We start from the raw sequence: 25,129 nt of genomic DNA, 5'->3' as shown, positions 1-25,129 counted from the left end.
ACGTTAACGACGAACCTACAACTCCTAGACACGACGAAATCGGGCCGAAGCCGAAGAAGCTTATCAGTGAGCCAAAACCTGGATGTGCTCCTGATCCTGGACCTATCCGCCACCGCGCACCGAACTCACGTCAACCACAGCGCCCAACAGCTGTATCGACCGACCGTCGATAACGACTCGGTCCGCTTTCGCAACATGATCTACGTCAATGGAAGGGTCTCGCCGGCTCCCCTGCGACCAACCGGACCTCTCGGCAATCAAATCTGGACGGACGACTCTCAGATTCTTCTCTTTTCAGTTTGCATTCCGCCTGTACCAATGCACGCGTTCGAAGAGGCATCGGCGGAAACAGCACTGTCAGCAATCCAAGGTACACAACCCTTCAAGGACAACAGAAGACCAACAAGCGGTACCTGGTGGGTGGAGATCGCAACGTCTTGCGAATGTTTAACCAGATTCGCGAAACTACAGGTGATCGTCGACAGTGCACGAGTCTGTCAACGTCTACGATTACTGCTTCATTGATCGAATGCCATTCCTCCTAGACATATTGGTATCAGAGCACGTATCGGATTCTGCCGACGCAGATTTGACCGGAATACAGCCTGACTATCGATACTATCCAGAATGGCCAAGATCCGTCATTGCCACCCTGGAAAGGAAGCCGTCTGGCCAATGCCGAGCAGACGCTCCGAAAGAGGGAGCCACTACATAGATTCTCCAAATAGAGCAATGACACCCTCTACCAACACCGAATGTTGCAACCCCCAAGAATCGCGTCCGCAGAGCGACCATGCCATTCAAGGCGGAATGACGTGCTTCCGGCTCACCAAGAAACACCATGCAAACCATATCATCAGGCCAGGTGAAAGAACGACAGGGCCCGCCGACTTCCGGGAATGGTGGTGCGCTTTATTAGCGCGAATACGGAGGTCACACACAGTACATCACCGTACATTACGCCCCACCCGCCCAAGCACTCACCTGATCTGATGCTCTTCTCCACTGGTAATCTTTCAGATTGCTCCTCCCTCGCCAGCACCCTGTTACTCCACGAGATATTGCAAGACGTGCATGGTGACAAGCCATTGCTTCTGTCTCCTGGTCATCCTATCCTTTCATCCTATCGGGTCAGGTGCACCCGAAACGCTCTTCTAGCGATGCATCCCCCAACCAGGCCTTACCTTCACACCATGTCCGCCATCTCGTTGTCAGCCCTGAATCCCTAGGGTCAGGGAATCCGCCACTCGGCCCGCCAGACACGGATGAACCCCTCTCGAACATGCAAGACCATCCGCTGCTCGTCCCTCGCATTCGGCCAGGGTTCGAAAGCCGAGATCCCCCCAACACCCTTGTTCCTCATGGATTATATCCTACGCTCACCCATTTCAGCGATGCGATCACCGCCATCCCGCGTGAGTTCTGTCGACACAACGCCTTGCTGAAGGAGGTGGACGCCCAAGCATGGGTGCTCGAACAAAATTTGCTTCGGCTGCTGAAACATTCTTCCGAGTCGCAACCTATGCCTCGCCCTTCTCACCCTGCGCCTATTGTGAGGGGTCGTGAAAACATATTCCCAAAGGTAGGTAGATTCCATAGTTGAACGAGTTCTTTGGCGAATATTGTTGCCGATGGCTCCCCCTCTCACCCCCAGGAACTCCCTCGGGCTCCCGAGTCGCGCGAGAGTAAAAATCGTCGACTCCTCGATCGCGTGCGACGAAGAACGGTTGCCAGAATTGGTTCCAGCAATAGCTCATGGTTGAACTCACGGTCACCGTTGATTCAAGGAAAATACTATGACCTCACAGACTGTCAACATCAATCTGTCTTAATCTGACTGCGTTGAAAAGCGTGGACTCCACATTCGGGTGCTGAGAAGAGCATATCATCCTAGAGCACTCGGCGACTTGAGCCGCGTGGAAAAGAGATGGCAGAAAAAACAGAATGTACTATCGAGAATGCACAAATTCACGTATACTTTCCATAGGAAATCTACACTGGATGCGTTACAAACTTCGTAGCGCTCACCAGTTCGCACTGTTCATTTTGTTGAACGACGACTAGGGCGGCAATGGATGATTACCGTTGGCAGCCACCTCACCGCTCGGCAGTTGCGCCGCAGAACATCAACAACGGGACTCTCTGGTCCGGCCTGGTTATCACCAGTGTCCACCCTCGATACTCACTCACCTCTAGCCCTCACCATATCATACTATACTGCCAATTAGCATCAAGCCCCCCCTTCGATCCTCACCCTCAACAAGCGTCATCCATCCTCGATGCCCGCAATACTCGCAACCCCCACAGACGAACAACTCCCGCCGCCACCGCTAGCCAGCCTCTGGACAAGCCTTCACACCTCGAGTTGCAGACATCACCCAGATTGGCCCACGCTATTATGCACCGGATCACAATCGCGCTAATCATCCAATACACTTTCTACTTGGCATCCCATGGCAGAGAATGCCCATCCTCGAAGCTCCGAGCGTGATTGAAGGCTACAAAATCCCCTACGCGAAGAAGGAATACGAATAGTGAACTCTACGAACAAGCACAACCATATAACACACAACGCTCTTGAGCAGATTCTTCATTGGGATGGATTCTTTGGAGCAGGTCTTGGCTTCTTCGAGTAACTCGAATACTAGTCTCTGACACCGCGAAGAGGTGCCTGCATGTCGCCAGAGGATCAGGTGAGGACCGCGGCGCCACGGGTCGCCTAAACGAGCACAAATTTGATAACGCAGGGCTCAAGGCTGCATGGAAGCTCAGAATTATACAATCACAGGGCCCAAGGCTATGAGGGAGAACTTGGTGTCGCAGCGGTCTCCTGCGGAGCACATTTCAGCAACGCAGGGCTCATTGCTGCGAGGGAGAACTTGTTAACGCAGCACTCTCCTGCGGAGTTCAATTCGTGACGCAGCGCCCCCCTGCGGAGAACAGTTGATATCGCAGAGCTCATCCTGCGGGAACAGTTGGTGTCGCAGAGCTCATCCTGCGGAGAACAGTTGGTGTCGCAGCGCCCCCCTGCGGAGAACAGTTGGTATCGCAGAGCTCATCCTGCGGAGAACAGTTGGTCTCGCAGAGCTCATCCTGCGGAGAACAGTTGGTGTCGCAGAGCTTATCCTGCAAAAAGCGCCATTCTTACTTCACTGGGCTCGCACCAGCAAAAGCCAAGACCTCAAGGCAAGGCCTGCAAGCAGACAAGGCCATGTTGTCGTGGAGGATGAGGATCCAAGTCCTGATTTTGCAGACCGGTCATGCAGCCTCCTTTTATGCCTTTTCTCCTCCGGCTGCTCATAGCTGCCGGGTATGCAAATCTCTTGGAAGACGTGATGTATTGTGCTGTCGTCTCAACATTGTTGCTGCCAATGCCGTTGACGGACGCTTTTAGAGTTTGTGGCCAATCTCACGAAGCGCCCCGCCCTGAACCGTGGCTTGAAAGGATCTAGACGGGCCGCCCCCTTGGATCCGTATCTTCGAAATTGTCTCTCGCATTGATATTGTTTACAGTGTATCACCTTCACCAAACCGTTGAATAATGAGGGTTGCGTTTGAAAATAACTAGCGAGATGGGGACTCAGGTATTACACGGGCCAGGCTGGACGGCCACACGGGGACTTGCGGGCGAATGGGGCTCGACGCTTTCCCTCTGCGCCAACGTGTGAGGTCTACACTTCGTGCTCTGTCTCCCACACAACCAAATGCAGGGCAGAAAAATCGAGTACAATTTATTTACGACATGAATGTTCTCAACGTTAACGATGGACGCACCGCAACAGTTGATCACCATTCAACGGTGAGACCCACCTGTTGCTCAGAAAAATTCCGCGGGTATCTGATCCATGGTACGCCAGGCGATCTGCAAGTATCGATCCGCACAGTAGTTCTGCTCCAGGACTGAACAATTAGGGTCACGTTCGTTTCCCAATAGTATGGCATCCCCTGTTTGTCAATGGGTATAGAGGAAATACATTTGATCCCATGGCCCTTGTTAGACCAGAGAACTGCTGTTCATTCGGTTTCTATACAGTGCCTCCCAGATTTGTCCCGAGGCCCGCATCATCTTATTCAGGACAAGTATGCGTTCTCAATTCAATACAGGAGTCCTCAATGGCCCAGATGCATTCAGTGTCCATTGAACGGCACCGGATGTTGTTAATAGTACAGTGCTACAGCCGGTCCAGAATTGCACAATTGGACTCGGATATGCCATTCTTGCGTTTCTCCTTAAGACCTCTTCACTCCCCTGGGTGCGCACGGTTTGTAGGACCAATATGCGTTCGGTTTTACTAAGGACGGCTCTTATGTTGTGAGGCTCTATGAATCCCATGGAAATTAAGTCATAGACTTGCTTTGAAGTATCATTAACTTGTGATGATTTGGCGGCGAAAATGCAGCTCTACTTATAGCGAGTACAAGCGGTGCAAGGCTCGGCAATTCGTATCCAAAGTCATTTTCAAGCTATTGTTGTATATCGCGGAGAGGTTATCCCGATGGGCCATGACAAGTCAGCTATTTCCAGAACTGATGAGGGAGCAATAACTCCAGTCTGATGGGGTGCGCATGCTATTCATTGGGAACTGCTATAGAAACGCTAGCAATCCACCGTCAATCATATTTTCATTGTAGCATTTACCTGAAACCTTTCCTGTTATAACCCTATGACAAAAGATTAGGTTCAATTCAACGCCAGATTCCATAAACCCGACGGCTGAAGCAGAGATGTATTGCAGTAGGAGTTTTTGCTGTGACCCTGGTCATTTTAATAATCATTTTGTTAGCGCTACAAGCTTCAGTTCGACTGTAATGAAAGTATGGATTAGGAATCTTTCACATGAGGTCTAGAACAGAGAGTGTCGGGATATATCCTCCCGTCGAAAGAAGCAAAGACATCTTCTTTTGTACCTAGCTGGTGATATCAACACTTTCACACTCTCTTATTCATAGACTTTCTCTCTCATTTGAAGCTGGACCGATTTTATATGGAAGTAATATACTTGAGGATTGGCTCAAATTGATATAAATTGACTGATACGGCATGTTTGCTCTGTATAGAGTTGTTAACTCTCACTAGCCTCGTCTCCCTTCCCTGGGTAGTTAGCCATGAGTACTGACCCCATCACGACTCTTCCTTTGCGTTCAGCCTCATTGGGAATTCATCTTGCAAGAAATGCTGCACTCCCAGTGTGAATTCCTCCTCAACGAGCAGTAATACTTTTTTGATGGGCCTTGGTAGCAAACGAAGTCGGTCGATCAGATGTACAAGACGGGCCTTTTGTGACGAGGCTTGGGACACGACGTCGTGGGTCGGCTGAAAGCCTCTAGGCTCGGATTTCGGAAGAACTTTCTTCAAAAAGCTACTGAGGCGGTGGAACTTCGCGGCACTCGAAGATGCGCCAAGATCCCGAGAGAAACCCACGGCAGCATGACTCATCTCGATCAACAAGGACCGATCTTGGGCAAGGCGGTGAACAGCAGCATGCCGAATGTTGGAAATAGAGTCTTGCCAGTCTTTGACGGTCCTGCAAATCTCCTGAAAGGTGTCGGAACGAACCTTTCTCTGCTGTTTGGCCAGAACTCTGAAGAAGATATGCAGCTCAAGCGCCTCTGGACATGTCCATCCCAGGGCTTGCGATTCAGATACTAGCCACTTTTGGGCAAACTGGAACGCATTCTGTTCGAGACACCGTTGCATCGTTTGTAGAATGAAATGCTGGGCTTGATATGGCACGAACCCCTCTGGCATTCCGGACAGCATGTATAACTCTCGCAGGGCGGCTATTAAGTGCGATGAATCAGTATGTAGTATTTGATGAGGAATGTTCTGACATACCAGGAATACTTCTTCCTTCGATATGTATCAACAGTTCTCTCAGAAAACTGCAAAAAAAATTCGATTAAATGAAACTGAATTTTCCAAGGAATTTCAGCCTTTCACGGACCGTACCTTTTACTCGGCATTGCGGGTTCTTGTAATGATGGTGGTGGTGGAGTTCGTGTTTGAGTCAAGGCTCGAGCCGCCCTGGAATTGATGTGTCTCTGGCGGCGGCCCTTTCTCCTGCATCGGGCTCTAGGCATATCCTTCAGAGCAGAAAGTACGGCAAACTCAGAGTGGCGCTCCTGTCGATGAGGGGACAAGCTGTCTTCGGACGAACCCAGAACATCGCCCTTGAGTTGACAACCAGAGCTCATCGAGACACAAGCAGCCATGATTGCAGTGAAATCAATCAGACCATAGTATGAATTGTAGGGTGAGAATTTCAGAAGCATAAGCTAAGGAAAAGGCGGAGAAGGGATGATCGAGGTGGCAAATCTCTGGGTTCTCGGGGTTTCCCCACTTCCTGTAGATTACTACTCTGGACGAAAGTCAATTGATGGTCGCATGCGCGTGGCCACCGAACCAAGGCGCTTGGGGAGAGATGGGTGGGCCGCAGCAAACCTTAAATGCGCCTCAACGGTCGTTCTGTTGACTCAAGTCTGACGGTTTCTCAACAGTAAAATGTGGTAGCAATGAAAGAGGAGACCATCTTTGTGGAGTCAATGTTGGATGAATGTGTTTTGTACGCATAAGGGTAAAATAATCGTTACAGTACACCAGTTTCTCGTAGTGTCAGAAGTTGGTCTCCGTGACGAATACAAGCCCGCAGGGGCGGAGCCTGTTACTAGGCGAGTTCAGCAAAAAGGGAGACAAAGCGATCCCGGATAGATGGCGTCTCTATAGAGATGCATTGAATTCGACCTTGTTAGCCTTGATTTAATCCTTCAATTGTTGATGTGAGGTTTCAGAGCAAAGGAAACCCACGGAGAGATCTTACCACCAGTTGAACTCACTTGATGCGGAGAGCATTTCATACTCGGTCGAGTTAGGTGTCGTTAAAGTTTCAGCCTAGGCATAGTCTCCTACCCCATTTGCTTCATCCGGATCTCACTGTCTCTTTGCCTCAAGAGCATCTTTTCTGACCGACAATCCTGGCATTTTACTCTCGAGCTTCTCGAACCAAAATGCCTTTCAAATCCAGTCAAGCTGGACGAAAAGGGTCCGATAGAAAACCGATACAGAAAGACGCCGTCATTGAGACCGCAGACCAAGACCAAGCACCGGGCGCTTCTACCATCGATAGGGAGATTCTGGAAAGGATTCAAAAATGCCTCGATCGAGCTCATCACGCCAACTTGTCCGAGTTGGAAGCAAAGGCTGCCTGCCCTATTCGTCTCCCAAAAACTTATGAGCCAACACAATGTGACACAAGCGGATCTTTTGGCCAGCGACGGAAGCAACAGCAAGGCTTCGTTTGGCGGACACAGCAAGGTCCGTATCACAAAGACCGGTGGCTCAGATAAGAGGGTCATGATGGAAGCCTTTGTGGAATGGAGGTGATATCGCGGGCAGTTTCTGTTCCAGATGGCACCAGCCGCGATGGGCTGCGTTTCGGAACCGGGAATAGAACAGGCATACCCCGACGTCGCTGGAGAAGCACCCAATATCACATCAAGTTGCTCGTGGCGACAGGGAATCGACAAGTAGCTGTCCACCTAAGTCGGTAGAGTCACCACCCAAAATGGGGATAAGCAACACTTCTAATTTGTACTCGCTCCCTCGGACCTTCGGATACAATATCAGAGGAAGACTGGACATGAGAAGAAATCACCAGCGATAATACCGGACCCTACACATGCAATGTTACCATAGAATGTGCTTGGGCTCACATCTATTATCACACTGCTTGTCTTTTGCTAACAGGGTTCATGCCGTACCTTCCTGTCAGATCCTCATCTGTTAAACAGCACAGAGCGAAGGCGCTTTCTACCTCGTCTAAAGGGAGAGGCTTCCCACCTTCTCATACGACTCAGGCGATACTCGATCAGACGGCACTCCATAAAACGCTCGATCTTCGTTCAACGAAATCATGGCATAACATGTGGATGTGTGAGACAAACCGGTAAAGAGGCACATTCGGTGTGCCTGACGAGCAAATTGCCGGCGGCAGCCACAGGGCACCACGTCGTTGGGGAGGGCTGTACTGAACGGTGAGCAGCTGTTCCCTGGCTGATGAATGACCACTTACCTGCATGGTGGAGAAGAAGTGCCATTTCAGCATTGGCACATTTGTCATCATGAAGCACAATATGGTAGTCCGGGCCGCTGGGACCGAGCCTGCGAACCGATTCCGCCTCATTGTCTTCCCAACTGACCAGAATACCACCGGAGTATGGCTTCAACTGGATACTGTGCGGCAGGTACCGCAGTCGCCGTCCAATCTGCCGCATGAATCTCAGTTCCGCTGGTCGAGACGTCGGATGCGCCTTGAACATGGATGCAAGTGATCGAACCAAGAGCTCTTCCACCACATGGTAACAGAAAAACGACGCAGTTGTGTCGGCAAGGTTGGTCGGAGACCAAGGTCAAATGAGCGACCGGTGATGCATACAAGCAAAGTCCAACCATCGGCAGTGTATCTTCAACGTACCCTGTCCCTTGTCAAAGTAAACGTCGACTTTGCCGGTTGAGCCTCGGATGTAGACTACCTGAATATGGTCGGTGAACTTCAGCAGAGCGAAGCAGGCTCGCAGTGCTCGGTCAACGGCTCTCGCGAATGTAGTGTCCGGAAGGATGCAGGGCTTTGCATCTTTGAACCGCTTTTGCTGCTCCTCTTCGACGGTTCCGATGGGGCCGTGCGCACGCAGCATCTGCCACAGCGTGTCCGGTAGGCGGGCCGGGCGCTTGCCAAGGCTATCACGGATGGTGTTCGTGGTCTGTCTGCATCAGCTATCCAAATGTGACACGGTGTGAACCGCAAGCACATACCTGGTCATTGCTTCTCTCGCTGTAAAAGAATTGGTTGTCTGCTGATTCGTGCAGTAAGTATTGTCAGATCTGACTGGCCGTTGACGACTCTAAAGAGAGCTGATCATCTCGGCGTCAGTGGCACGGGCATGCTTCCGCTACAGATCGACAAGGAGAGGCAGGACGGTATCTTTCTGCTTGCCTAGAGCAGCCTCCCATATATGTTGCACTTGACGAGCCGCATCCCGCCAGGATTTCGGTCTGAGACGATCGCGGCAGGTTGCCAAATAGGCAAAATTGTACGCGACGAGGAATGCGCCGCCCACACTGAAATTGGTCAAGGTGATCCTATTGTGGTAGAGCTGGCCTCGCAGCTGGGGATGAAGAACCCAAGTCTCCATATTGTGTAGAAATGATGCAGGAAGGGTAGGTGAGTCCGCGAATATTCATCGTCGTCAAACGGAGCCAATTCAAAAACGTGTCTGGCGCTAGCGGTCGGCTGGACTTGGCCTGCGTCGCGTGTCGCGCCGATCACCACTGCCACGTCCCTCCCCACATGGTAACGTAGGTCTGCTATATCTAGGGCAGGATCAGTCCACCCGATCAACTTGGTTTTCTGAGATGGTGCAACCGTATAAGAAATCGAAGCGGCCTCTGTGTGCATGTCAAACCTCCAATTGCAACCACTCGCGGCGACACTCACCTGGTTGCGATCTCGAGCGAGGACGAGGCCGCCAGCTTAAGACCCTCGCCGTGATGTTCAACACGATGCTTGTGAGCAGCTTTGGTTGAGAATCCCATCGCTAGAGCATTGATGGGTAGATACATGCATGGATTTGCGATCGTGATTCGACCGGCCTCTTTTTCGTATTGAATGAAACCCAGTGCGCGTCGATTCTCACGGTCCCCTGGTTGGTCGGGAACAACGATTGAGAGATGGTCATCATGGTCTCCCAAAAATGGCTGGAAGCTCGGACGGTCAGGGTCGGGTCTTTCGGTGGTGGCGTCCTTCCTGCGCGGATTAGCAATCTGTCTAGCAGAAGAGGCCCGCACGTACCAATTTTAATACAATACCCGGAAGACATCTGCTGGCGCCCAGTCTTTGAGCAGCTGCGGGAAATGCCGAGTGCCACCACGCGCCGGGGCGCTCGGTATGTAGTGAGAGTGAAGTTTCGACTCTGGAGCAGCTCGCGTCCAAGCTACTCGTTCACCTGAGCCATCAGCCTATCATCCTCGCTCGTGTCGGTGTCGCTATTAGGCATCATTCTTAAAAGCCCGTAGGCGAATCCGAATGACTTGGCTTTGGGCAGAGAAGTGGAGAAGGGCGACGGTATATATATCCTGGCCTCTGCCTTAAACCACCAAGCCTGCTATGGTGCAGTGGCCATGTTTCCATCACATACTTACAACCTTGTGATGGTCAACAAGTGCCTCATTTTCTGAGTCCCATGTATCAGAATCTTTCATTTCAGTTGGTCGCGACATGAATCTGGTTCATCAACGTTGACACCGAGTCTCCGCTAAGATGATGAGTTGGACAACGGTCAGGGTGTTCGACCACTGCTTTCTTGTTACCTGCCTAATATTGAGTCTAGACGCTTGCATAAACATCCAAACTCACGGTGACTTGACGGAGGGAAAAGTCATCAAGTTGGTTTTACGATTTGCGTAAGAAAGTGAAGTTTGAACAAACGCAGGTGAATAAAGTTGAGAAATTCATCCCTGCTTCAACAAATCTCGGTAGAGGAACTTTCAACAAGCTTCACTTTGCATAGGCATAAGGCTGTTTAAAATGGCGACATACAGACAAGTCCACGCTGTTGCAATACGAAGCAGGCGGCAATAAGATAAGCCGAAATCCTATAAACACGGACTTTCCCTCGGGTTCTCTGTCGAAATAAACGTCTGCTTCGTCGTATTGGATGGATTCCCTTGCACTAAGAAGCCATTAGATGCTCTGCAGCAGCTAGCCTATGATAAGTTATTCCTTCACTTTTGGTTCTCTCGACTCGTGGTCGTACCGGCTAGCCAGGCCCTCAGTCCAGACTAGGCTCAAACGTTCTGTTCTGTGCGCTTGCATGTACCCATCAGCCTCGTCGAGTCGAGATGATAAGGTCAATATTCACCAGCCTTTGACGATGAGAAGACAGGCAAGGCTTCCTGTGCGGGTTACCTTCTTGTTAGCTCAATACAATCGGAGACTATGCTGAATCAGCAAACGTTCCAACTTCCGACCAGCCCAGTCGATTCAATCAACCGCTCCAAGTTAGCGCTACGAAAACTCCACACCCACCAGCCAGTCATGGGCAATAGCCAAATCACCCTTTCTCTTCACAACGTGTGAGCCAGCTCTTTATGTGAGTCATGAGCCTCTTGTCTGATCCGCTTACTAAATTATGCCCGACAACGGTTACTCCGGCGAGACCTTCAGCGCCTAATAATTATGCATCCTCGACTTAGACCGCCATATCCTGAAAGCCACTTGCCGATAACCCACACGTCGCTGCTGTCTTGGGTAGTGTGAAATCTTGAGGAGTGTCCGGGAGCAAGGCTACATCTGCACTCCGTCACGGCTGGAGCTGCAACTCGCTCGTATTGAAGTCTTCATTGGAAATCGAGTACGTCTGCTCATCGCAATTGCTTCATGATCCTGGTTGAAGCCAGGCAAGGGCGATTAGTGACTTTTTATTGTCGCGAGAGAAAGGGCAGGTTGGGTCGAGGCTTGAAGGCTGAGCTCATCATCCCCTAGACAATATCTGCATTGTTGCGGTGCTAAGCATCGTTCTTGTGCAACGAAGAGTGGACAAGGTAGCGGATGAGAAGGCCATGAATGGACTCACATATCATAAAATTCATGCTGACTGCCTTCTGCCAAGTGGTACAGGGCGTACCAACTCTGCAAGAAAACTGCGGGATACGACGCAAATTCTTGATCGTGCACTATACGCATCTTATACCATTGCCTCGTTCGCAATCTCTTGCCTCGGGCGTCGTGCTGATGTGTCAATGTCAACGGGACTTAGGGTTGCCGAGATCATATCCCACTCTAGCTAGAAGCAGTCGTTGCTGAGAAAACCTCACCCCTAGTCAATGAACACTAGCTTCCCCGAAGCATTTGCGGTTCTTCGGAGACAGTCATAAATCTCAGTCTGTTGAGCTTTGATGTCAAAGGCACATATGACGGTGGGAATGAGCCGTTTCTCTACGAAAAAACGAGGACGAAGAATCACGCAAGTCCATATCCGAAGAGTGAAGAGTTCCTCCTCCTCGCAACAGGCGTCCATCATCTCATCGTGAACATCCACCGGTCTGATGGGATGGCTATTGAGCATTCGGGCCCGCCTGCAAGGTTTGCCACCTTCATCCATTCCTGCAAAAGATTTTGATCCATGTCTCCGTGGCGAATCAGAAAGGAGACCTCGCTTTCGTCGACAATTACACAGCATGGACGGTGGGCGCCGAGACGAGTACGAATGTCTTGTAACTGGTCATCCTGCAAGTGTCAGATGAGTGTCGCAGTCTGGTAGGACTTTGAGAGACTAGGCACCGTTCATCTACCTCAAGCGAAACCAACGACGGCGACTGCACCAGCTTCCTGTGGTCCCGCTACATGTGGATGAAACGACTGTCGCCCCGGCTCCTGAAGCGAAGGTGCTCTGCATCATGATCGACCTGGTATGGCTTTTTAAATCGTGGATCGGAAAGGCTGGCGGATCTACATATAAGCGGTCCTGGCCCTCACGACTGCGGGAGATCCCCTTTGGTAGCTTGCCAGCTCTTCACCTCCGCAGCTCCATCGAAAATTGATTATGCAGCGTTTAGATGTTGCCCTTTACGACTAAATACTACCTTTACAGCACAAGCCGAACAGCAATTGAGATCGTCCAGTGTCACATTGCAGACAATAGCGGGCAGACCCCCAAATGCAGCGCTCGTCATCAACAAGGGAGAGGCGGGCATTGCAACAACCATCGTGTGCCATTGAGCCCGGATCTTGACCATTGGATCTGCCATACTTTGCCAAAGGGTCACTCCTTTTGGTTTGGCAGTCCCATGATGATGAACATGATGAGTTTCTCACCGTTGATTCTCTCCGAGCCCTTCACTTACTGACACGAAACCTGACGCTGTTGATGTTTCGCCATATTTCAATTCGTACCTGCCAGCCGGGATGTAGGACGCAAGCCCAGACAACATCACAATATCCCGTATGTATAGAAGCCCTCATGAGCCTCGCTCAGCTGAGCTGACCCAAATCAACCTCTCTTAGATTCTTTGACCGTGGGAGCACCGCTAAGTCTTCCTGCGCAAGTATGTCCTCATGTTGGTCAAGAGTCTTCGCTGATCCACTAGCCAGGCACCCTACAGAACATACTTACGAACAAGCCCCAAGTGTGTCAGAAGTGTACAGGTCAAGTTAACTTGCCACCTTCCGGATTCCCCTTTCATATCAATCCACACGCCGCCGATGTCTCACGTAAGTCGAATATTTGAGCCGTGTCCCAAAACGGCTTCGAGAAACTCCAACGTTACAGCCCCAGCAAGCTAGTGTGGAGATTGGCAGCAAACAGTCTCGTACGTCTGCTCGGTACTATTGCCCGTCGATCATAACCGTGACCTTGGCTGAAGAGCAGACCAATACGACGAGGCGTTGAGTCGAAAGTAGGAGGAAGTCGGGCTGATCCATGCTAAAGCTAGCTTTGCGTTGTCCAAATGGGTCCGCCGAGCATCTTTAGAGCGAATCAAAGCTTGGAAAAAATTGAAGATGAAGATTTCTTCTATGATAGAATGCAAACTGTACTGACAGAAGGGTCATTGTTCAAGGGCGGCGGTCAGACCAATCCTGCGGGACTGGCAGGTCACGGCGCAAACTTGCACGCGTCTTGCACAGCCTCACCGCCTAACCGTCGCGGTGGATCTTTATCGAGGCCACCCTGGTGCCAAGCACTGCTAGCGACGCGTCACACTCAATGCCTGGCATCCCTCATTCATCCTTTGCCCAGTAATGAGCATCTTAATGCGGCGAAATCAGAAACACGATCCCTACCGCCCATCCCAATTTCGACGTCCTCAGAGACAGTGCGCTGTCTTTCCACCCAGATGGTCGGCTTGACTGGGCAATTAGCACCCACACCCTGTGCCATTCTTGCTCACGACAAGTCGCTCCGTTGACGAGCCTTCTAATTTTTCCGAGCAACGATGTCTGCCTACCGGCTGATCGACACTTACAGGTCTCGATCGGCCCGTCCTCTGGAGAATTGAGCGAATGTGCATTTCAACGTGTCATCGCTCGGCCTTTGTGATGCATGAATATAAATGCTAGCGGATCGCTGTCCTTCGGCAGAATTTGCGAACGAATCGAGACGAGTCCGAGAATCGAGGAAGATTATGTGAAACAACAACACTTTCCCCTACGAAAAAGTTGATGATCCCACCGAACTCCATGGGCCGTCCAGACTCGTCCGGCAAGCGGTCCATACGCGGTTGCACCCGCTGGCACTTCAACACTTCAAGGCCCACCGTTGGAGCGATTCAACCCAGTTGTGGCTGACAAGAGGACCAGCATCTGTGAGACAGTCAGGCAGTGCAAGCTGCGTGCAAGTAAAGCCTGAGCCGACTGTCTTCCAGAGCCATTTACAAAGCAGCCACTGGCGCACCGAACTCGGCCTCTCCAGGTGCTATGTGGCTTCGCGTTTCGAAGTAAATGGCCTGCATCCCTGCTCGGTCACATCAGTCATTCCCCGAGCTCTGAAGCCCCGGGGGTGAGTGCCCTGAAAGCTGCCACTCCCTGACTATCCTTTTCCAATAACGCGCCGTCTCTAGCACTGTCGAGTCTATCCTGGTCCTGATAGAGCCTTCAAAATAGGGAAAGATGCATCTTTCCACGTGGTTGCTGATTTTGAACCACACCGGTGGAGCTTATTTCCTCATTGGGGACCCTATCGCCTCTCCTTCATCACGTGACCGACGAGCAGAAGTCTTGGACCTGCTGAAGCCAAGTTGATTTTGAGCTTCAGAAAATGGACCCCTATTTTATTGTTGAGCAGAAAAGCGCAGAGAATTCTGTGTTGAATGATGTCGATTCCATCCGAGAAATGCTTCTGGGTAGGTGTGGGACGCTATGAAGAGGAAGCAATGATGCTGGAGAAGCCTGTTGTGAGAGAAGCGAACGCGGGACAGGCTTGAGAGGCATCTAATGCTTATAGCCACATCACGCTAGATGCGTCAGAGACTATTTTACAGATCCATCACGTTCATCCTCTTTGTTCGATGGGCCGTCCAAGAATGAGTGGTCGTTCGCGCTAAGGAAGCATGGCGTGGACGTGCAAAATTCGCTGTTATTGCGGAGGTTGTGTCTCCTTCAACCAGTTCCTGCGACACCTTCGTGTCATTCCGTGTGTCTATGGGTGTATGATTTCCACGGTTCTTAATTCCATGGCATCCCCAGGTCGTTCATTTTTGACCACTTCTACCGACCTCAGCAGGCTTTTCTGGCCTTGATCTTGAGAACATCATCGTTCTGATCGTGGATGATGCGACATGACGTGACGTTCTTCCGTCTACCTTGGAAGCTATGAAGAGGAAGCCATGATGCTGGACAGAGCTCTGGAGGCTGGCGGCAGGGGCTTATTGTGCCTCCATCCTGCGGTCAATTCCTCAACTATCTACGTAGTCGCTTTTACAGGCTGGTCTTCGGTAAACTTAGGCCTACGTAGACTGCTGACTGTGCTACTGATGAGACAGCCGCCGGTGTATCACGGTCTTGAAAGTCGGGAATAGAGGGTGGCCTTCCGAGTCCGTCGGCCATGCCCAGGTGGAAGCTCACAATGAGGACCTCGACCACGCACTAATTCGGTGCCAAGTTGTGCTCGTTTCAGGCTCATCCCGCATCGTTGGTTTTCCACATGCAAATCACCTCTGTGATCGATGTAGTTGCTGAATACTTCATCCTCTCAGTCTATCTTATTGTGTATTGAATGTCCTGGCACTTCAAATTATTTAAATCAGTACCCGTTACGTACAGGAAAGGCAATAAAAAAGATTGTCCTCAGACACACGTACCTACTTTCCCAGTGCCCCACTTAAACTTGACACTACAGCAATCTGATGATGATCTGGGTCTAGTCCGGCAGTAGGTGTGTCTGGGGAACTGTATTATTCCCAACTATATGATGTACTTCAGTCATATTTCCTAGGAAACTGGTGTAGATTCCTCACTGGTCATAACACTGTGTGACCACCGGAGAGATTTAGGACCATGGATACGAGTATGCTGTCCAAATAATACTGGTATTCACAGGGAGACATGAGGCTGAATATACGACGAGAAGACCAAGTTGATTGATAACAGTGCGGGTGGGTGGGTCTTTCCCTCAAGTCGGACAAAAATCTGCTCAACGAGTGTGACCCCGCTGCGCCCGTTGAACGACTAACCTTCTGTCCGCCAACGCAGGGTCAAAATCAACATCAACATCAACATCAACATCAACATCAACATCAACATCAACATCAACATCAACATCAACATCAACATCAACATCAACATCAACATCAACATCAACATCAACATCAACATCAACATCAACATCAACATCAACACATCAACACATCAACACATCAACACATCAACACATCAACACATCAGACTCTTTCGCTATTATGGCTCAAGTATTGTTTAAGACCGGTTTGTCTACACGTAGAGTACGACCCACTATTGGTCGTTCCTCCACATGGCCCAAAAGTAATCCAATTCAGAGCCGAATTTTGGAATACTGTCGACGAACGTTGAACATTTACTAATGAGCCAACTTTTTCATATGTTGAATGGCCCTATCAAAGGAGTCTGACCACAGAAGAAGGCGTTGAAATTGGCACCATGGAGAGCATGAGTTCTTACAGTCGAAGGAGATTGCTAAGGAGAAACGGTTATTGGTCTGTGCAAAGTTGCCGAACAATTGCGGATGGTGTAAGTATAAGCAATATTATGAATGGTGGCGTAGATGAGGTGGATCAGTAGAATGAAGCCTAGTGAGGATTCCGCGGAAAATGTTCGTATTTGCAAATCACGAGCGTCGCATCGCAATTCACATAAATTTCGCGTTGACGAAACGACTCACGTCGCTACAGAAGTCTTCCTCTCACCCAGACTGGCTTTCACCGTTGAGACTACCTCAGAAGGGTCCAGCTTCTGGGTATGTCGTGGCTAGCATCCACAATTACATACCATCTCTGGTCAAAAACTACCTCTAGTACCAACGTTTCATGAGGCGAAATCTGGAGACATCAATTTTCTGTTGTACAGTGTCGTCCCATATATGTATAGAATATTTATAACTAGCCCCTCGCCTCCTCCTATACTTTTTCTGTAGCCTCTCCTTTGATCCGAATATGGTGGAACATTCCAGAGTGGGTCAAAAACATACCGAAGAGCCGCCCCCCTACGTCAAGCATGGTACGTGTACTGGCAGAAGCACAGAGTGGTATATATCTAATAAATGCAGATTGGAGAGGTGCTCAAAGTTTCTGGAAGACGAGAGAGTCGTGGTCATTCTTCCGGAGGCTTAAAGAGGCGTTGCGTGTTGACACTGCCTTTTTGAAGTCAAGTCATTGGCTCACGTCTCCACGGGATCTGCAAAACCGCAAGTACATCCTCTACCAAGCGGCTTTGGATGTCAAGGCCTTCCGTCGAGAAATCAACAGAGGCGAACTGAGTCTCGAGGTGATCAGTCAAAGGAAGATGACTGTTTATGGGCGGTATGCCCGGGCAATGAACGAGGCAGAAACCTGGACAGGTGAGTCACATCGCATCAAATTTAAGCACAATTATAATGTTGTGACAGGTTATCGCTTCCCTTGTGCTGGCCGCGTGCAGAATGAGGAGCATGAGAAAATGTGAATACTGTATGGATCTGGGAAGTGGTTACTATACAACCCCTCGAAAGGACTAAGAGTAGTGACGATGCTTGAAGGTATGGCCTCATTTATTTTTTCACAAATATCAAAACAAGTAATTATTCCTCTGAACTGCAATAAATTCCGTCATTCGTGCACCGCCTTTCCTCCAGCAAGATTCTATCATAAAAAGTTAGAGTCCTTCAAGGATAGAAGGACATCCATCCACAAAGATGATGTGACTCTGGGTTGAAGTTGAAGTGATTCAAAAGTAACAGGCATGTAAGATAATGACCAGAAAGTGACGAAAATACCCAGTCTCAAGCACCCAAGAAGATAGCAACCAAATGTCACACCTCGAACGAAAATGCCTTCCAAGAACCGCCACATAAGGTCAGAGAAGTCTTCCTCTATCAGCTATAGGGCCGTGTGGATAGGTCCCAGCAGTGAAAGGGTTTGGTCAGTCAAGCGACATGAACTGGTTGAGAGCACCGGTACATGCAACGTCACGATGGTACAGTACAGGCATGACCGTGGGATACTGTGCAGTTTTGCAATTACAATGTGACCTTATACGCAAGGGGAACCAAACCAAAAAGAGACGATTGAATTAGTTGAGGAAAAAAAGAGACAAAACGGAAGCGAGGACCTGTTGAAGTGTCCTTGCTCACATAACAAGGGAAAAGGGGTTGAAGCCCTCGTAACCTGCCGAATGTCGTAAATCCTTTGACCGTATATGCGGGTACATTTTGTCGCTAGATGGGCGAAATATATCTTGTCAATTTATGGCTTAACATCAGCAACAACACATGGAAATGATTGCAGATGCATAAGGATTCAGCAGGACTGCCCTTTGGAATAACCGTTGCTTTTCCGAGCAACTTTCTGTCCGAATTGAGAACGGAGAAGGACGAAAACCTATCTGGAGCTCAGAAGAGCTTGGGAAGTCAATGCTCTGGTGACAAAGAAGAGGAGTTTCATTAAACCTTGTCCCCATCAGTAGTCGTTTCTCTTTTTGGCCTACTGGTAACTCCCTCTTCGAGGTCGTGCGTTCGAATCCTCCGCGCATCGTTATTTCCGAACGATATTCAAAATTTGCGTTTAATCAACTCTCTCCCGTGCCTTGTCATTATAAACACATAAATATGTCCGCGAAAACGAAGTTCGCCCAAGTAGAGAGGCCTGTGTCGCGGATACAGCTCGTGTTTCCACTCCCTTCGTAACTCTCTTTTGCGATCGCCTTTGGCGTCCGTAGTTAACGTAGCGCGCTACCACAAAAGGATAATTCATACCTCGTGCTCTTCCCCGTTCGTCCTTAATAAACTAGTTTATATATCGGACAAGCCTACGTTTTCCTCTATGACGGGCCAACCATCGGACGTCAGCCGCCCACGGAAACAAGGATCGTATACAGGGCTAGTCCGATCAAGGGTAGCCACGTAGCGATTGCGGCCCCCCTGTTTTCCATGCGTGGCATAATGAGCTTTGAGGCTATCGCGACGTGAGAAGCTGCGCGGACATCCCGGAACCCAGCAAGAATGAGGTTTTCCAGCCAAGTGGCCGGACAGATGACGCTGAAGGCCTTTGAAGTATCGAAACCGACCTTTACACCCCGCAACGCTGCATTTGAATTGTCGCCGCTGAAACAGCCAGGGTATGCTGTTGCGACTGTGACTCGAGTATCCCTGGTTGCCACAGAAGAGGCGTGTGAATTCTTCAAAGTCGTGCCAGGAGGTCGTCCTCCACTCACTGTCCGGCGTCTCACCAAATAAGGCATTGTCGCTCCTATTCAGGATGCTTACACTGCATGACTCGGCAGTGGGGTTTCTCGCGAAGACTTCAACTCCAGGCTCTAGGTCAGAGTCGTCTTTGAACCATATAAGATTCTGATGCTGGGCTTGCTTGGCATATGCATGAATGGAAAATTCCAAGCTGGGCCAGATGTTGCCTAGGAAGCCGATCCAGTGTACTGCGACTTGGCTGTGACCAGCTTGGAGAACAGGCCATTGACAGGGGCCCTGCGAAGGGTAGGAAAGATTCCATTCTGCATAGCTCGTTTAGTGATGTGCTTGATTTAATCGCTCTCTGCGGAGTAGACCGTGACTCCTTACCCGTTTGGTAGTTTCCTCCATCATCCTCCGCCGATGAGGGCGCTGTCTTAACCTGTGAATGCAATGGCTGATGGGCAGATTCAAAAATCTCTGGAGGCACGAAGATCAGGCCTTGAACAAGTTGGGAGACATACGTGAAAGGCAAGTCAACAAGATAAGGTATTGAATAGCAAGGAAGAGGTAGCGACTAGCGAATGCTGTACTGTATGGGACGTGCAGCTGTTGCAAGTAGATCGGCTTTCCTAAAACCTTGAGCCGTGTAAAGAATCTGATGCAACTGGCCTCATTCATGCGCAGCAGCGTGGGCATGAGCGGGGAAGGTGATCGTTTCACCGGGGAATTAGTCCGTTGATTCACACTATCAACGTTTCACCACCCCAATATTACGCTTAATTACATGTGAGGTCAGTATTTTGGAGAATTTTCTATTTCAGTCCACTGAAACCTACATCGAAAAGATATAACTTCTCGTGCAACGTCGGGAAGCATCAAAAGCATCTTCCACGATCACGCTCGACCTAATATGGACGCTTCTCAGGCCCGACCTGGCAAAGACCATCCGGAGGATCAGCTCGCAAATGACCATCCTCTGACCGGCAAACCTGCCCCCGAGAATCAAGACAAGCCGCAGATTGCGGTCGATCCACCCTCTGACCCACCTGTAGTGAGTAGGGAAAGCACGACCGTTTTGATGATTGAGCTGACCACCGTTGGACAGCCCGAGGATCCACAGAGACCTCCCTTAATGGATCAGCCGCTTGAGCCTGCTATGGAAGCTCTCACGCGGCTCGAACGCGAAGACCCTAAACTTGCGTTCCAAGCCGCGAGAATTGTGGGACTGTATCGGCGCTTGTGGGAGTCATGCACTTCGAAGCATATAGAGGGAAGCAAGTTAGCCAAAGCGAATCACGTTCTGCGGGAGACTCATCGACATTTGACCGACGAGAGGAACAAAATGCAGTCGCGCCACGATGATCAAATTGCTCGGTTGCAATTCTTTGATCAGGCACTGGAGTCATCCCGGCTTCGACTGTCTGATATTCTCAAGGATTGGGACCGGTACTCCGAGGGGGTCCTAGCCCAGAGCACAGTGAAAAGTGATGCGGAGTGAAAGGAACATGGCGGCAGTGGAACAATCATTCTCTGATAGGAGATATTTTGGGAAATGCAAGATGATGATAATAAGTCTATAACAGACTCTTCCGCTTTTGAAGTCGCTAGAGTAACGCTTCATTGCGATGGGTCGGCATAAATGATATAACCAACGAATAACCGACTGTGTCAGCAAGGGTTTACAGAAGTCTCAGATATGCCATTGTTGTTGAAGAAATCGCCCGTGGCTGAAATCAATTATTGCAATTAAAGTATGATTAAGATTTCATCCGCAGCAAAGTGTCCCAAGGGAAGAGTCTAACCCTGGATAGTGGTAGTGGAAAAAGAGTCACAATTCCAACACAGGTCTCCCTATACGGGTTGAGTTGAAATGGAACAACCAATCTTCTGCAATATTGATTAGATTTATATCGAAAACTGAAAGGACTTTGAAAGTAGGAATGGAACAGAAGCCGATTAAAACATGGGAGGAATATTTCGTAGCTGACTTATTTACTTGTAGAGACACTCGCACACAGAAGCCATGAACAAGTGATGTTGGCCATAGCAAAAGCAAGCGATCGCTCACAGAGAATGAGACTCGCACACATAACGGACACAAACAAACAACCAGCTCTTCTTCTATTCTCCTTTTATCGTGCCATAGAGACACTATTTCAACTCAATCACCCTGTAGGCGCGTTTCTCGCTCGCCTTCAAAACCTCGACAATTCCATCATTTAAGGCAGCCACAGCTTGCCTGCGGCCAAACAGCTCCAGAGCCTGATCGTTGCAGCACTGGCGCAGTACATCACATTCGGCGTTCAGCCACTCGATTGACCTCTGAAGATGACGTTGCTCTTCCTCAAGTCGTATCTTCAATGCAGAATCGACGACATAGCATTTCCACAAGCAGAGATACAAGTCAAGAAGGCCGACGACGGGGGCTGCGAGGGAGTTGTGATGACGCAATACGTAGTCAAACTCTGTGGTGAGGCTTGCTGAAGGAGCGGGAGTCTGAATCATCTTGAGTCAGCATTGTCATACCATAAGTGGGAGGCTATTTGACCTTGTTCCCACCAGCCGAAATAATTTTCTCAGGTGCTTGATCGTGAATTTGCTCCGGCAGCTCACCGTCAGCCTCTCGGTGTACTTGTTGTCTTTTGGAGGACTGGTCATTAGGGGAAGACAAACGACGTTTCGAAGAGCTCATGGTGTTCGATTTGTTGCTGGATGTAATCTGACTCTCATGAGTGCTTTAAATAGGCGGCAGATCTCTTCATGACATAGTATAGATAATCTCACCAGTGCAACGGCGGACTTAGTTGACAGTTTATCAAAGTCCAAATGCTCCCCTCGGAAACGATCAAGTTGCATCAACGTTGAGACTTGGCCCGTCGAACCCAGTCTTTAAGTCGATAGTCTCGACCGCGCTTAACTCTCAGATCATTGAACGGAATCCATAGCCACGGAAGAAATCCAATGTGACCTGTGCAAATGGCCACAGGTGGCACGGTTCGGTCGTGTTCGTGTCGGATTTTGTTGTCAAGCTGGGGGTTGACCAACCTTCCCTTGCCGGCACAGGTTCCGTATTGGACGGCGTAGGTCAAGGCACTTTCTCCCTCTCGATTTTGTACCCGAAGATCAATATTCCTATGACTGAGTAGAAGTTCGAGAACGTCTTACGATCCACGTTGAATAGCTCTCATCAACGGAGTCTTTCCACGCAGGAAGGTGTTGGCATTGGCACCATAAAGAAGCATGAGCTCGGCCCGAGCATAGTCGTTGTCTCTGGCTGCCAGGTGCAGGAGATTGCTGTTCTCGTGTTGAATGTTGTACTTGAGGATGCTGGGCTGCAATCTGCAGTAAAGATTCCAACATGATTTTCCCAAGGAGACCATGTCACGAACGTTTAGCTGAGTGGCAACGAGCATGAGAATTTGGTTTGGTAGGCTTTGGAGGATTGCCTACAGGAAATTAGCCAATGCCCTCACGAAAGAATTGAGATTTTTCAGCAGCAACATTGAACAGACCATCGTGGAAGACATGCTCTTATAGATTGCGAGAAGTATGCAGAAGACGGCAAGTTTGTGGATGAGGCGAACTTGTGTCTGCTTTTCTAGGAGGGTTCTGAGACTTTTATATTGGATATGGCTTCTCAGGACTCCTATTCTAAAAGACGGCTCCTGAGAGCCAATTGCATGTTCCTGGAGACAGTGTCTCCACCCCGGCGGGCGATGAGCTCCCACCTCCACGTGGTGCCCGCTGGGAACTCTCAGAGAAACAGTTTGGCTGTCTCTGAGTGCCAGGAGGAGCTCAACAACGCGATCTTCCCCCTTTTCACGCCGCGTTGACGCGCCGAAAACCGAGTCTCCGAACCTCACGAAACACCCAACATCATAGAACCAGTACAGAGAGGTAGTCGTGCCCCCTCACATGTACGCCTTTACGACGGATAATGGACCCTGCCACTCCATTGATCCCGCCCGACAATCGTTTACGGTGCCGGATCTTGAAGATTACGCGATGCAGACGCGACGCCGAAGGCCGGACATGATCAACACAACACAGTCAGAACAATTGCAAGAACCTACGCCCAAGAACGACGACCACACTCTGCTCTGATGCTGCAACGCGTCAAAATCAACCTCCACCCTCACGAAACACCAATATACAGAACCAGGACCCGAGAGGAAGTCGTGCCCCCTCACGTCCGCCCCCACGATGGAGAACGGAACTTGTCACTCCGTCCGTCCTGCCCGACAACGGTTTACGGCTTGGAGATGAACGATGACACGCTGGGCTCGGGGCAGAGATGGTTGATTCATGGGCTCAACATTTGGACACCGCAATAACAACGACACCAACAACACCACCACTTCCAAAAACACCACCAACAGTTCAGAACGTCAATTCGATCCTTATAATATTTTGCAACTTCACAGTTGACTTGCGTCCCAACAGATTTTCGTGCCAAGAGGCGCGTCAGACACGTCTTTCTGTCACGAAACATCTACGCGGCCACAAATCAACACGGACCTAGAACACATCAACGAGCAAGCCCCAAACACTTCTACTACCACACGCATACGGTAACATCGGCACTCAAAGTAGCGTACCTCCAAACATACAGAACGAACCACCGCAGTCTCTACAGGAGGGGCCCTACCGGCAGCCCATCCACGGTGCTCAACTTACCGCAGACGAGTGATTTTGTCAAACAGAAGCAGAAAGGGCCAGGAAAGGTCTAACAAGTCATGGATACAGAACAAATATTATAACTATGAATATGGTGTAACTGCAGGAAGCAGGAGAAGGAGGTCACTTTGGTCAGAGCGACTCATTTTCGAATGCAGGAAGCAGGAAGACATGTATTGATAGTTGAACACGCTGCATAGCTGCTAATTAGTTGGTTTACCCAACTAGGCCAAAATACGAATCCGTACCTAGCCTAGTGGGCTGTGGTTTATAATCCAACTCTCCCCCGTAAACCATAGACGCTTGGCTGGGGGCGGTGCATGAAGCTCTGTTGCCTGGCTGTGCGGCCAATCATAGGCCTTCTTCTGGTGGCTCTGGGTGCTCAAACATGCTGACTGTGGGATTTGAACCAGCGTGCACAAAGGTTACGCTAATTCGGGCTCATAACCAGTTGGTTTACCCAACTAGGCCAAAATACGAATCCGTACCTAGCCTAGTGGGCTGTGGTTTATAATCCAACTTAATTGGGCGGCTGGGACAGCCTATGAATAAATCAATCAATCAATCAATCAATCAATCAATCAATCAGTGTCTCCACCCCGGGGATCATGCTTGTGAGCTCCAGGGAGCCCAGGATATCCTAGGAGCTCTTCTAAGACGACCAGAAGCATGCAAGTGACTTGTGGCGGGGCATGACCGGCCAGAATGCTTGGCCTGCGTGCTATAATGGACTCAACCTGTTGTGGTTGCCTGCACAGTATCGACTGTCTAATCCCTCTTTATTTGCTATACTGTATCTGCGACAACAATCGCAATCGGTTGTTCGTCTGGTCGTGTTATATTCCCCGCCTTTCGAAAGACAATTCCTTGTGTAGGGTATGGATAACATTTGCTTCATCCTGAACGTACTCATTTTCCCTCATCATATTCTGACTAGCCACAGAACACTGTTTAGTACCTTGTTCAATAGGTAGAGGTATTTATGCTGGCCTCTCCAGTGATACAATAAGCTTCGGAGTTGAAATCCTCCATAAATATTTGGCCACCA

General features: G+C 49.8%; 6 protein-coding genes across 6 annotated transcripts; 4 read left to right on the top strand and 2 right to left on the bottom strand.

Moving 5' to 3' along the window:
* Positions 1 to 4,987: 4,987 nt before the first annotated feature.
* Positions 4,988 to 6,273, bottom strand: N7473_001840 (uncharacterized protein; the record flags this gene model as incomplete). Its single annotated transcript, XM_057147780.1, has 3 exons — positions 4,988 to 5,781; positions 5,837 to 5,883; positions 5,951 to 6,273. 3 exons carry the CDS (start codon positions 6,271 to 6,273, stop codon positions 5,123 to 5,125), a joined length of 1,029 nt encoding a protein of 342 aa, XP_057011434.1. The 3' UTR covers positions 4,988 to 5,122.
* Positions 6,274 to 7,005: 732 nt separating this feature from the next.
* N7473_001839 (uncharacterized protein) lies at positions 7,006 to 7,344 on the top strand (the record flags this gene model as incomplete). Its single annotated transcript, XM_057147779.1, has 1 exon — positions 7,006 to 7,344. One exon carries the CDS (start codon positions 7,006 to 7,008, stop codon positions 7,342 to 7,344), a length of 339 nt encoding a protein of 112 aa, XP_057011433.1.
* Positions 7,345 to 7,816: 472 nt separating this feature from the next.
* N7473_001838 (uncharacterized protein) lies at positions 7,817 to 9,189 on the bottom strand (the record flags this gene model as incomplete). The annotated part of the gene is made up of 5 exons (XM_057147778.1): positions 7,817 to 8,019; positions 8,070 to 8,342; positions 8,472 to 8,757; positions 8,810 to 8,828; positions 8,951 to 9,189. The coding sequence occupies 5 exons, from the start codon at positions 9,187 to 9,189 to the stop codon at positions 7,817 to 7,819; spliced, it is 1,020 nt and encodes a 339-aa protein (XP_057011432.1).
* A 6,504-nt stretch (positions 9,190 to 15,693) lies between these two features.
* Positions 15,694 to 16,467, top strand: N7473_001837 (uncharacterized protein; the record flags this gene model as incomplete). Its single annotated transcript, XM_057147777.1, has 3 exons — positions 15,694 to 15,744; positions 15,889 to 15,920; positions 16,242 to 16,467. The coding sequence occupies 3 exons, from the start codon at positions 15,694 to 15,696 to the stop codon at positions 16,465 to 16,467; spliced, it is 309 nt and encodes a 102-aa protein (XP_057011431.1).
* A 709-nt stretch (positions 16,468 to 17,176) lies between these two features.
* N7473_001836 (uncharacterized protein) lies at positions 17,177 to 17,684 on the top strand (the record flags this gene model as incomplete). Its single annotated transcript, XM_057147776.1, has 3 exons — positions 17,177 to 17,240; positions 17,290 to 17,580; positions 17,629 to 17,684. The coding sequence occupies 3 exons, from the start codon at positions 17,177 to 17,179 to the stop codon at positions 17,682 to 17,684; spliced, it is 411 nt and encodes a 136-aa protein (XP_057011430.1).
* Positions 17,685 to 23,319: 5,635 nt separating this feature from the next.
* Positions 23,320 to 23,508, top strand: N7473_001835 (uncharacterized protein; the record flags this gene model as incomplete). The annotated part of the gene is made up of 1 exon (XM_057147775.1): positions 23,320 to 23,508. The coding sequence occupies one exon, from the start codon at positions 23,320 to 23,322 to the stop codon at positions 23,506 to 23,508; it is 189 nt and encodes a 62-aa protein (XP_057011429.1).
* Between the last annotated feature and the right edge of the window lie 1,621 nt (positions 23,509 to 25,129).

The sequence above is a fragment of the Penicillium subrubescens genome, assembly GCF_028828155.1.
Source record: "Penicillium subrubescens strain IBT 31985 chromosome Unknown utg000002l_segment0_segment0, whole genome shotgun sequence".
NCBI classification, from domain to species: domain Eukaryota; kingdom Fungi; phylum Ascomycota; class Eurotiomycetes; order Eurotiales; family Aspergillaceae; genus Penicillium; species Penicillium subrubescens.
This window is presented reverse-complemented; position numbering and strand designations above follow the sequence as displayed.